Source organism: Grammomys surdaster, unplaced genomic scaffold (genome assembly GCF_004785775.1).
Source record: "Grammomys surdaster isolate TR1022 unplaced genomic scaffold, NIH_TR_1.0 125849, whole genome shotgun sequence".
Taxonomy (NCBI): domain Eukaryota; kingdom Metazoa; phylum Chordata; class Mammalia; order Rodentia; family Muridae; genus Grammomys; species Grammomys surdaster.
This window is the reverse complement of record NW_021620675.1, coordinates 3,016,715-3,027,116: the sequence shown is the minus strand read 5'-3', so window position 1 is coordinate 3,027,116 and position 10,402 is coordinate 3,016,715. Positions and strand designations below refer to the sequence as shown.

The window sequence follows — 10,402 nt, the reverse complement described above, 5'->3', positions numbered from 1 at the left end:
TGGACATGTAGACAGACAGACAGACAGACAGACAGACAGACAGACAGCTGAGAAAGAATAAGGGAAGAGAAAGGAGGTGTGTGCAGAGAACGGAGAGAGGGAAGAGAGAGAGAGAGAGAGAGAGAGAGAGAGAGAGAGAGAGAGAGAGAGAGAGGGAGAGAGAGAGGGGCAGAGGCGAGAGAGAGACTGGGTCTGGGAAAGTAATTGGAGTACAAATGTGGTTGGATCCACTTTGGTGTGTTTTGTATTCTTTTTTTTTTTTTTTTTTGAGGCACTGTTTCATGGAGCCAAAGGTGGCCTTAAATTCATAATCCCCCTGCCTCCACCTCCTAAGTGTTGAGATCACAGCTATGTACCACCTTGCCCAGCATGATCCACTTTCAAAATATATCATATGTCCCATGATATACACCCCCATCCAGCTATAAGTCATAACTAGACTGTTAAACTCCTAACTCAATTTCACCATCCTTGTCTGCCATGTCAGAGCCACACAGTCCTTGCTCAGTAACCATCCTGGCCGTTTTAAGGAAGCAAGACCATCACCTTCCTCTTTAGATCTCCAGACTCCTATGGTAGCCAAAACTCAACTCCAGAGTCAACTGGACCATGATGTGACCCCTGCCCTCCTCTTTACCTGACTTTGACTCTCCTACTCTGACCACAGTGTTTTTTCACTGGTCCTTAATCATACCATGCCTGGTCCCATTTCTCTTGGGACCTCTTGTACCTGCTATTGCCTCCTGTCATATTCTCTTCCCTGTTTCCCAATGTTTTCTTCATCCTTTATTCAAGAGAGATTTTCCCTAAACAGTTACTTGACAGGAGAAGGACCCTATCCCTTATCCTATTTTAGTATATATGCTGCTTACTAACAGGAATATGTCCTAAGAAATGTCTACCCACAGCTTCACATGGCGGAGTACAACTGAATATACTTAATGCAAACGAACACAGCTGTACTGTCACTACAACCTTAAACTTATGGGACCACTGAAGTTTGAGGTTCATAACTCCCCAAAAAGTTGTTAAGCAGCACATAACTGTGTTTATGACTCCCTGGCTGCTGTGTACATTTAATAAAAGTACATTTTTTATTTACCGATGTTACACCAGAGCTCATGACAGTGCCTCATCTAGATTTATGGAGTTTTGCAACAAATATCTTTTGAATGAATAATAGAAACTATTTTAGTAACCCAGGCAAACTCAAAGTACTAAAACACAAAAAGATAATAAATTCAAGAGATGTGAGGAAGTCAACCTGCTGCCAACTTTTCTGATTGTTATTTTTTCTAGGGTACTAAGCTAAGAAGGGGAGATGTCGAGAAAGAGGTGTTTCTTTATTTCTCACTTCATTATGCTGTAAATTTTGTAGGAAAAATGGTGTATGGGGTCTTTCCCCCTGCCTCTATCCCATGGGCCTCTGCACCTTTCTTAAAGGTTTGCCTTCATTTGATTGGAGGCTGACTGCACTGACTTGCTACTTGCTGAGTTGGGCACCTACTTACTTGTTGAGTTGGGCACCTTCTTAGAAACTCTGTTTAGTTCAGACAAGCAGGTGTTGAGCATGAATGCCAGCATTCATGCCAGGAACAGAAGATACATAGTAGCAAAAAGACCAATGGACTTTATCTAAGTACATGTGGGGCAGGAAGACAGACAGACTGGATCTTTTTTTCTACAGTGTAGCAAGTGCTACACAGAAGAAAGCCTACAGGAAGGACTTTAGCCCAGCAAGGGATGGGGATGATATTCTCAGAGGAGATAACACTTGAATTAGCAGACTAAGAATTAGCAGAGCCTCATCCTCCAGATGAGAAAACACATGAACCAAGGCAAAGGGCCATGGGAGCAAATGCAATCCATTCTGGGATAAGCAGAGTCACTAATGCCATCAGTCCTTGCTCCAGGCCAGGCACAGTGCTGAGAGTACAAAAATGACCATCAAAATTGAACCTAGAAAAAAATTCACATATTTCATGTCAGTTCTAACTTACCTTCAATATATATATATCCGATGGGATTGACCACTCCAGTTGGGTCAAGTGTGAAGGAGGCAGCAAGGAGGGTCATCCTAGCTCAGTAACAGTGAGATGTGTTTGCTCTGCTAAGCACTGAAGTATTCATTCCCTCCTAACCCATCCTCAGCTACCACCTAAAGGGAAGCTCCGGAGCCTGTGCAGCCAACATGTGGAAAAGCTACAGATCTTCCAGCACCTCCACCCCATCGTGGTCCAAGCTGCCTTCCCTCCACTCTATAAAGAACTTTTCAGCACTGATGTTGAGTCCCCTGAGGGGCTGTCAAAGTGACCCGGAAGAAAGACAACTTTCTACTTCCTTCAGCCTTCTGACTCGTCTCCCTGGACTCCCTTCGCCCAGCCTTTCCCTTTCTGCACTCTATGAAGGGTGGTCTCCCTAGGAGTAAGCAAATACTAAGACTGGTTTTCTGCCCCTAGGCTTGCCTGGTAGTACAACAGCAGCAAGTGATGGAGGAAATGCTTGTTATGTTTGATTTCCCATAAGTTCCACCCTGGCTTCTGGAAGCTATGGGGTGGATAGGATATAGGATGACCAAGTCAAACAAAAAACAGACCGGCAAGCAGCAGGGATAAATCTAGGTACCTGGGATGAAGAGAACTCAAATCTAGAACTCAAATCTAGGCTCAAAAGCTAATAACAGTCCTTTCAATACCTCATTGTATTTCCCCATGAGCTCCTCCTAGGGGAGATGGAGCTAGCTCAGAGACTGGTGGCAAGCACCCCGAAGGACCTATGTATAACAAGAATATAAGTTCTTGAGATTTTCTGCCTTCCTTCTTCCTAGTTGAGAAATGTTGTTGGGCCCCCTGCCCTTTTTCTGGGACCTAAAATGCCTGGATGTGTAAAGAATGAGGGTGGGTGGAGATAAGGGCCCAGGATAACTGTTTCATGTAGTTTGGGTATGGAGAAAGACATCGCTGACAAAATTAGAATGTAAACCTCTTATGTATACTTTAAAAATCAAATTTGTTAGCACAGTCTAATCAGAGATACATCCACACAGGCAGAACACACAGCGGCTCTGCCTTCAGTGACAGTTCTGTAGACTTTTCCTGTGACACACTCTCTTCCTTGAGGTAGCAGCTCTGAGAAGCCTGAGGGTCTTAGGGGGAAATTCCAGTCCATACAGGACACCAGAACATACCATTCCAGCTCCAGCTGTCTTCTGTCCCAAGAACTATCCTCAAGAGAATCAGAGGACTGGATGCTGACCAGCCAGAAACCCAAGGACCAGCACCTGGGAGGACGCTCTTGACTTCAGTCTCTACACTGTCTCTCTATGAGGAAGCAGGGCAGTACCACCCCCTGCTCTGTGCCTGTGTGCTGCTGATGCCAGCATGAGGGAGTGACTAGGGACAGGACAGGAACCTGTTTCTCCTCCATAATCTTGGTCAGAATTTCTCTCAGTTTTGTAAAGCTGCAGACTCTCCTAGGAGGTGTCAGCAGCAGATGAGAGGGAGGGAGGTTGGTTTTTTTTTCCCCTCTCAGCTGAAAGGTTAAACATAAGCCCCAACTCGTGCCATTCTTTATAAAACAATGTTAAAGCCTGGAAGTGTATGTGTGCCTGTGTGCTTGTACAGGGTGCAGGGCACACATGTCGGATGTTGGGAGACTTGAATGTGACTGCCTAGAATGCATGCTTGCTCTGAAGTTTATTCCTGTGTCAAGTCAGTAATTCATCTGTTTTATAAGAATTTTAGCCCCCCAGATTCTCCCCCAGCTAAGCATCCCCCCCAGGGAGACTTAGAAACTGATGCTCAGGTACCCGCCACAAAGGAATAGCAAACTAAACTGAAAGAAGATATTCTAGACTGAGAACTTTCAACAAATGATACCCACAGGCCCGTTTAGATTTAGAAATTGCACAGAATTGCCATGCATCTAAGAGACTAGAGGCTGTGGAAGTGGTGTCCCGGGAGCTCTCTAGCTCCCCAGGAGGAACCAGGATGTCAGAACTCTTTCAAGCTTCCCAGGCTGTCTGGGTAGTAGACCCTACCCCAGCCCTGAGTCCCCCTCTTCAGTTCCTCCCCCCCCCCTCCGATTGGTCATCCCCTAGTGGCGCTTGCTGCAGCCCTCCCTGGTTGCTTTATTTATTTATTTTGCACCAACGGGGTTGCTGCAGACTCATTCTGGTTTAAAAAGGGAGAAGAGGAGGGAAAAAAAAAGAAAAGAAAATGCTTCCTGGCTCTTTTCTCTCTCTTGGTGTTGGCAGCGCGGCCGCAGTAGCGGCAGCAGCAACAACAGTCTTGCCAGCCGGTGGATGCGGCAGGCTGCCGGGCATTGATTGGGGAGTGGGGAGTCAGACACACAGGGGAGGTGGAGAGGCCAAGGTGCAGCTCGGATGGGACAGGCCCCAGCCTTGGAGAGATGCAGCGCCCAACTTGATGCCACCCCCCAGCTTCTCCGGTAAGTGCCCCTGCCCCTCTGTGGGCAAATCTCAGCTGCCCTTTCCCGTGGCATTCTCAAAGACAAGGCCATGTTAAATAGCCTACAAGAAAAAGCTTGCCCCCTTTTACCCTAGCCGACCATTCATCCTGTGATTGAAAAAAACTAAAATGTCCCAGATACCCCTAGTAGAGAGAGTCCAAGGAGGAGACTCCCCCCCTTCTTTAGCCTCTAGAAAGCCCTCCCCTAATCTATGTGGATACTCCAAAAATCTTTCTCCTAAGTGCTCCTTAATCATGCAGTTCCCCATACCTCAGTCTGATGTGCTTTAAAGTGGATATATGAGTCTGTGGCTGTCATATAGACAAGAAAGCTCCATCTCCCTGAAGAGGCAGTGCCCCAGACTCCAGACCCCAGGAGAAGAGAAAGAGTTTTTGTAACATCCATTTCTTCTTGCAAAGTGACCAGAGGCCAGTCCTATAGCCATAGAGGCTAACAAAGGAAGGCTGTAATTAGATTAGCCACCTTATAAATAAAAGATATTGACCCTAATTCCCCCAGCCACTGGGCTAGCAGGCTTTGGGGACAAAGAGAAAACTCATGTAAGCAGGAGGAAGGGAGCTGGCTCACATGCCTCACTGCACTTTTGCTGAATGCAGAGCAAAGAGATGAACAGGAAGTGCAGCAACAGTGATGAAGGACTAGCTGTCAGGTGGACTTCCCAGAACAGGCAGAGGGGGAGGAAAGGCTGGGAATTCTTAGTATCACACAGATGCTCATTAGTCCCTGAAAGGGGTGGGAGAGAAGACAGTGGCTGCTGCCCTAAGTGACCCTCACAACAGTTTCCTGCATTCCTCATTCCCTGGGTCTCTTCTCTATGTCCATACTGAGGGTTGAACTTGGCATCGTTCTTTAGTTTGCCAACTGCTTTAGTCCTCTGAAGTGGCTAGAGGAAGTCTCCAGAATGATTCTCCTGAAGTGTAGGAAGGAAAGGGAAGTAGCAGCCCCTCCTGCATTCTACATGGGAGAAAATAGGACATGCAGCAGAAAGCTAACTCCACAGGGCCCAGAAAACCTGAAGCCTCAAAGTCCAGAGGTGCAGAGCCTGCAGCCAGGGAAACACAGCAGGCTGCCTCCAGGAGTGTCAGCTTGCTCCTGCTCCTAACCCCCTGCCATCTCTTTCTAATATTCCTCCTCACCTGTGGTCCCCATTGCAATAGCAAAGCAAGCAGAGTCACTCAAGACTAAATATGCCTCCATCTCTATCACCTTGTCCAGCCTCCTACAGTTATCATGGTCACCATCTCCTGATGCTGCCCAGGCTTCTGGTACTCACTTTATACAGATGGGTGCTGCGCTTGTATCCAGGTGTCCACTGTGCTACCCAATGTCTCCCTTCCTCCCACCCATAGCATCAGGTCATGTGCTGTCTCTCCCTCTTTATCTATGCCTCCTTGGCTCACAAGCAGTTTCTTGTGTCTTCTCAGGCAGCTCGGGTGAAAAGGGGTGGAATATCTCTCTCTCTCTCTCTCTCTCTCTCTCTCTCTCTCTCTCTCTCTCTCTCTCTCTGAAGCACATACTAACTAGAATCAAAACACCCATAAGGGAGGATGTAAGAGAAGCTCAAGGCTGAGGACCCCATGAAATATTTGAGTACCCTCCACATCCCAACCCCATCTATAAGATAAGAGGTGCTGTCCTTGGAATTCTTTTTTTTTTTTTTTTTGTTTTTTTCGAGACAGGGTTTCTCTGTATAGCCCTGGCTGTCCTGGAACTCACTCTGTAGACCAGGCTGGCCTCGAACTCAGAAATCCGCCTGCCTCTGCCTCCCAAGTGCTGGGATTAAAGGCGTGCGCCACCACTCCCCGGCTGTCCTTGGAATTCTTGTAAAAGATTTTCAATCTCATCATCCAGTGCCTCTGTACTCTGTTCCATGAATAATATACAGCCAGGCTTACCATCCACACAAGCATTTTGGGGACACCAAATTGGCTAGTCTGGGCCTTAGGCCAGGCTAAAAGAGGGCAGAGACTGGATAGGAGCTGAAGCATGCATGTTCCCTAGCTTCTGATGATTTGGTCCAAGTGAGGGCCTTTTTCCAGGCAGCACAGGGTCAGAAACTCTCTCAGGTCTGGATAGGGACTCCCTGCGCTTTGGGTAAAGTTGTAGGTGTACCGTATGGAAGACTGAGAGTGGGGTGAGAGGAACATAACAGAGTTTGCAGAGAGCAGATGTCAGGGAGTGAGTCCTGAAGAACTCCTGGTCTCGTAGATACAGGGGAAAGCTCCTTACAGAGAGATGCAGACTGCTCTCCCCACTACTCAGTCCCTTAAACTTTCCACCACAGAAATCAACTTGACTAGGGATCATGGACAGGAAGCACTTGGCCAGTTTTCCATGGCTGCAAAGGAAAGATTTCCCCATTAAGGTACATCAAGTTTCCCTGGTTGTGTGCCACACTTGCTGGCAAGATCCACCTTTTCTCCCCTTTAAGAAGGTTCAGTGCAGGCTCACCACCATCTGAAGCCACTTTTCAAAACAAGACCATGTCATCATCTATTCCAGGCCTCAGGGGATGGACGCAGCCACTGCTCCAAAGCAAGCTTGGCTCCCATGGTCCCCACTCCTTTTCCTGCTCCTCCTGCCTGGAGGGACCATCAGTAGCTGCCCCACTGTGTGTGACTGCACCTCCCAGACCCGGGCAGTACTCTGTGCCCATAGGCGACTGGATACTATACCTGGAGGGCTACCACTGGACACAGAACTCCTGGATATGAGTGGGAACCGCCTGTGGGGGCTTCAGCGTGGCATGCTTTCCCGACTGGGCCAGCTCCAAGAACTGGACCTCAGCTACAACCAGCTCTCCACCCTTGAGCCTGGGGCTTTCCATGGCCTACAAAGTCTACTCACCCTGAGGCTACAGGGCAATCGACTGAGAATTGTGGGTCCTGGGATATTCTCCGGCCTGTCTGCCCTCACGCTGCTGGACCTCCGCCTCAATCAAATTGTCCTCTTTCTAGATGGAGCCTTTAGTGAGCTAGGCAGCCTCCAGCAGCTGGAGGTTGGAGACAATCACCTGGTGTTTGTGGCTCCGGGAGCTTTTGCAGGGCTGGCCAAGCTAAGTACCATCACTCTGGAACGTTGCAACCTCAGCACAGTGCCTGGCCTAGCCCTTGCCCAGCTCCCAGCACTAGTAGCTCTTCGGCTTCGAGAACTGGATATTGAGAGGCTGCCAGCTGGGGCACTTCGAGGGCTAGGTCAGCTAAAGGAGCTGGAGATCCACCACTGGCCATCCCTGGAGGCCCTGGACCCAGGGAGCCTGGCTGGCCTTAATCTGAGCAGCCTAGCCATCACCCGCTGCAATCTGAGCTCAGTACCCTTCCAAGCACTACACCACTTGAGCTTCCTCCGAATCTTGGATCTATCTCAGAATCCTATCTCAGCCATCCCAGCCCGAAGGCTCAGCCCCCTGGTACGGCTCCAGGAACTCAGGCTGTCAGGGGCCTGCCTCACCTCCATCGCTGCCCATGCCTTCCACGGCCTGACTGCCTTCCACTTGCTGGATGTAGCAGACAATGCTCTTCAGACTTTAGAGGAAACAGCCTTCCCTTCTCCAGACAAACTGGTCACCTTGAGGCTGTCTGGTAACCCCCTAACCTGTGATTGCCGCCTCCTCTGGCTGCTCCGCCTCCGCCGCCGCCTGGACTTTGGCACATCCCCGCCTGCTTGTGCTGGCCCCCAGCATGTCCAGGGGAAAAGCCTAAGGGAATTTTCAGACATTCTGCCTCCAGGCCACTTCACTTGCAAACCAGCCCTGATCAGAAAGTCTGGGCCTCGATGGGTCATTGCAGAGGAGGGCGGGCATGCTGTTTTCTCTTGCTCTGGAGATGGGGACCCAGCCCCCACTGTTTCCTGGATGAGACCTCAGGGAGCTTGGCTAGGAAGGGTTGGGAGAGTAAGGGTACTAGAGGATGGTACACTGGAGATCCGTTCGGTGCAGCTGCGGGACAGGGGGGCCTATGTCTGTGTAGTCAGTAATGTCGCTGGGAATGACTCGCTGAGGACCTGGCTGGAAGTTATCCAAGTTGAGCCACCAAATGGCACTCTGTCTGACCCCAACATCACTATGCCAGGGATCCCAGGGCCTTTCTTTCTGGACAGCAGGGGTGTGGCTATGGTGCTAGCAGTGGGCTTCCTCCCCTTTCTCACCTCAGTGACCCTCTGCTTTGGTCTGATTGCTCTTTGGAGTAAAGGCAAGGGCCGGGTCAAGCACCACATGACTTTTGATTTTGTGGCACCTCGGCCCTCTGGGGACAAGAACTCTGGTGGTAATCGGGTCACTGCCAAGTTATTCTGACCTTTCCATCCATGCTGAAGACCACCCAAGTCCGCTTCAGAAGCCAAAGGGAAAGGTAGGACTAAGGTCTCTTGAACCTCAGCTTCAGGCCAAACAGCACAGCTTCCCACACCTGTCGCCTGCATTATGACTGCTGCTCTAGTCTGAGCATGGCCCCATGCATCTTCCCTGAGGGCCCCAGGGAACTGCAGATACAGACCTTATCGCCAGCACGTGCCCCGACCGTAGGTACCCACTCACACAAGGCAGGAAAACTACACAAGACTCCAGTCTGCTCTCCATGAATGTATATCCTCTAACAGCCAGGACCAGTTGCCAACACAGCCATACGATTATCTCGGAAGTGGAGCTGGGAAGCACCTCCAGCTTCTTAGAGTCTGCTCATCAGGCAGGCAGGGTCCCTTTCTTTTCTGCTACTGGGTACCCAATCCAGCCAGTGCCCTTAGGTACAGGAAGGGATTCCAGCCAAGGATTCCAGTGGATGCAGGGCAGTGTGGCCTAACTACACTCTGGCACTCAGCCTGCAGGAGCCTCCACCACCTTCCTGACTGTCAACAGCCACTGCAGTGGCAGCAAGAACGCAACATGATCTCTGGAGCTTCATGTACTTCCATCTACTTCTTCCTCGTCCTCCCATTTCAGCCATTGGTCATCTAGCCTCTACCTCACCAAGCCTGGCACAGAAGGTGAGGAGGCCCAGGAGGCCTACAGAGGTCAGCACTCCTCAACCCCTTGGTCTGCATCCTTTCCCCTTCCTCTCCTCTCTAGAGACAAAGAAGGCAAGATTCTGCTGTCTTTGAAGGGATCCCTACACAGAACTCTCCTGTTTCACATCTTCTGCCATTCCCAGTGTTGTGTATCCCAGGCATGCTTGGCAAGAGGAAAGCCAGAGGGGAACTCCTAGAAAAAAAGGCTAACAACCACAAGAATGCACAGCTGCGAGCCAGGGTGAGCAGCTCAGCCAGCCACAGTGAGCAGTGGGAGGGAGAGGGCAGCAGCTACCTGGGTGAATATAGTGTGGTCCCAGTGGGAAGCTATCCCTGGATAGATGTCACCTCGGAGAGGAAGTGGAGTGAGAAGTAAAGATGCTAACTACCACAGTGTGCTTCCAACAGAGGACGGAGCAGAGACCCAAACACAGAAATGCTGGGTGCTTGGTGACAGCATCAGCACCTCAAGGGGAGGAAGAAAGGGGGGATGCGAGGACAGGAGGAGGGACTGACAGGTGGAGAGTCAGGCAGCCCCAGGGACTCTCTTTCTTTTGGCTGCAGCATCTACCCAGTGTCCTTAGTTTCTCTCCTCCTTGCTGACTCCCTGCCCACTTTGCACTGAAACACATGCCACCGTGAGCTTTCTAGCAGCTGCTGTTGTCCTTGCTCTAAGGAGATTCCGCTCACTGGCTCACTGCAACGAGTCCTAGCTCAGTCTGTCCCTGACAGGTAAAAGCATCTGACTTCTCTGAGCCAGTGAAACTGGATTCAAGAGGACAGACATGCTTGGGAGGGCCAAAAGTGGTTGTAAGAATTTAGGGGTTTACAGGGTAAAACTGGAGAAAAGGACAGACATTCTTGAGACATAGGCAATGCTAAGACCCCAAGCTCCTCGGCACCCTCACAG

General features: G+C 50.0%; 2 protein-coding genes across 3 annotated transcripts in view; both read left to right on the top strand.

The window, feature by feature from the left end:
- Positions 1–3,698, top strand: part of Rorc (RAR related orphan receptor C) — a 26,531-nt gene extending 22,833 nt beyond the window's left edge. For both annotated transcript variants that reach the window (XM_028789782.1, XM_028789783.1), the window contains one exon: positions 2,152–3,698. In XM_028789782.1, the coding sequence (XP_028645615.1) occupies positions 2,152–2,313 (162 nt within the window). In that variant the 3' untranslated portion in view covers positions 2,314–3,698. The remainder of the gene's footprint in view (positions 1–2,151) is intronic.
- A 488-nt stretch (positions 3,699–4,186) lies between these two features.
- Positions 4,187–9,689, top strand: Lingo4 (leucine rich repeat and Ig domain containing 4). The gene is made up of 2 exons (XM_028789834.1): positions 4,187–4,449; positions 6,994–9,689. The coding sequence occupies exons 1-2, from the start codon at positions 4,385–4,387 to the stop codon at positions 8,783–8,785; spliced, it is 1,857 nt and encodes a 618-aa protein (XP_028645667.1). The 5' UTR covers positions 4,187–4,384; the 3' UTR covers positions 8,786–9,689.
- Positions 9,690–10,402: the final 713 nt, after the last annotated feature.

Bases quoted from the DNA above. Each gene is read 5' to 3' on its own strand.
- Lingo4 (XM_028789834.1), top strand. From the start codon at position 4,385: ATGGGACAGGCCCCAGCCTTGGAGAGATGCAGCGCCCAACTTGATGCC. The intron at 4,450-6,993 runs GTAAGTGCCCCT...CATCTATTCCAG, and splicing joins GCCACCCCCCAGCTTCTCCG to GCCTCAGGGGATGGACGCAG.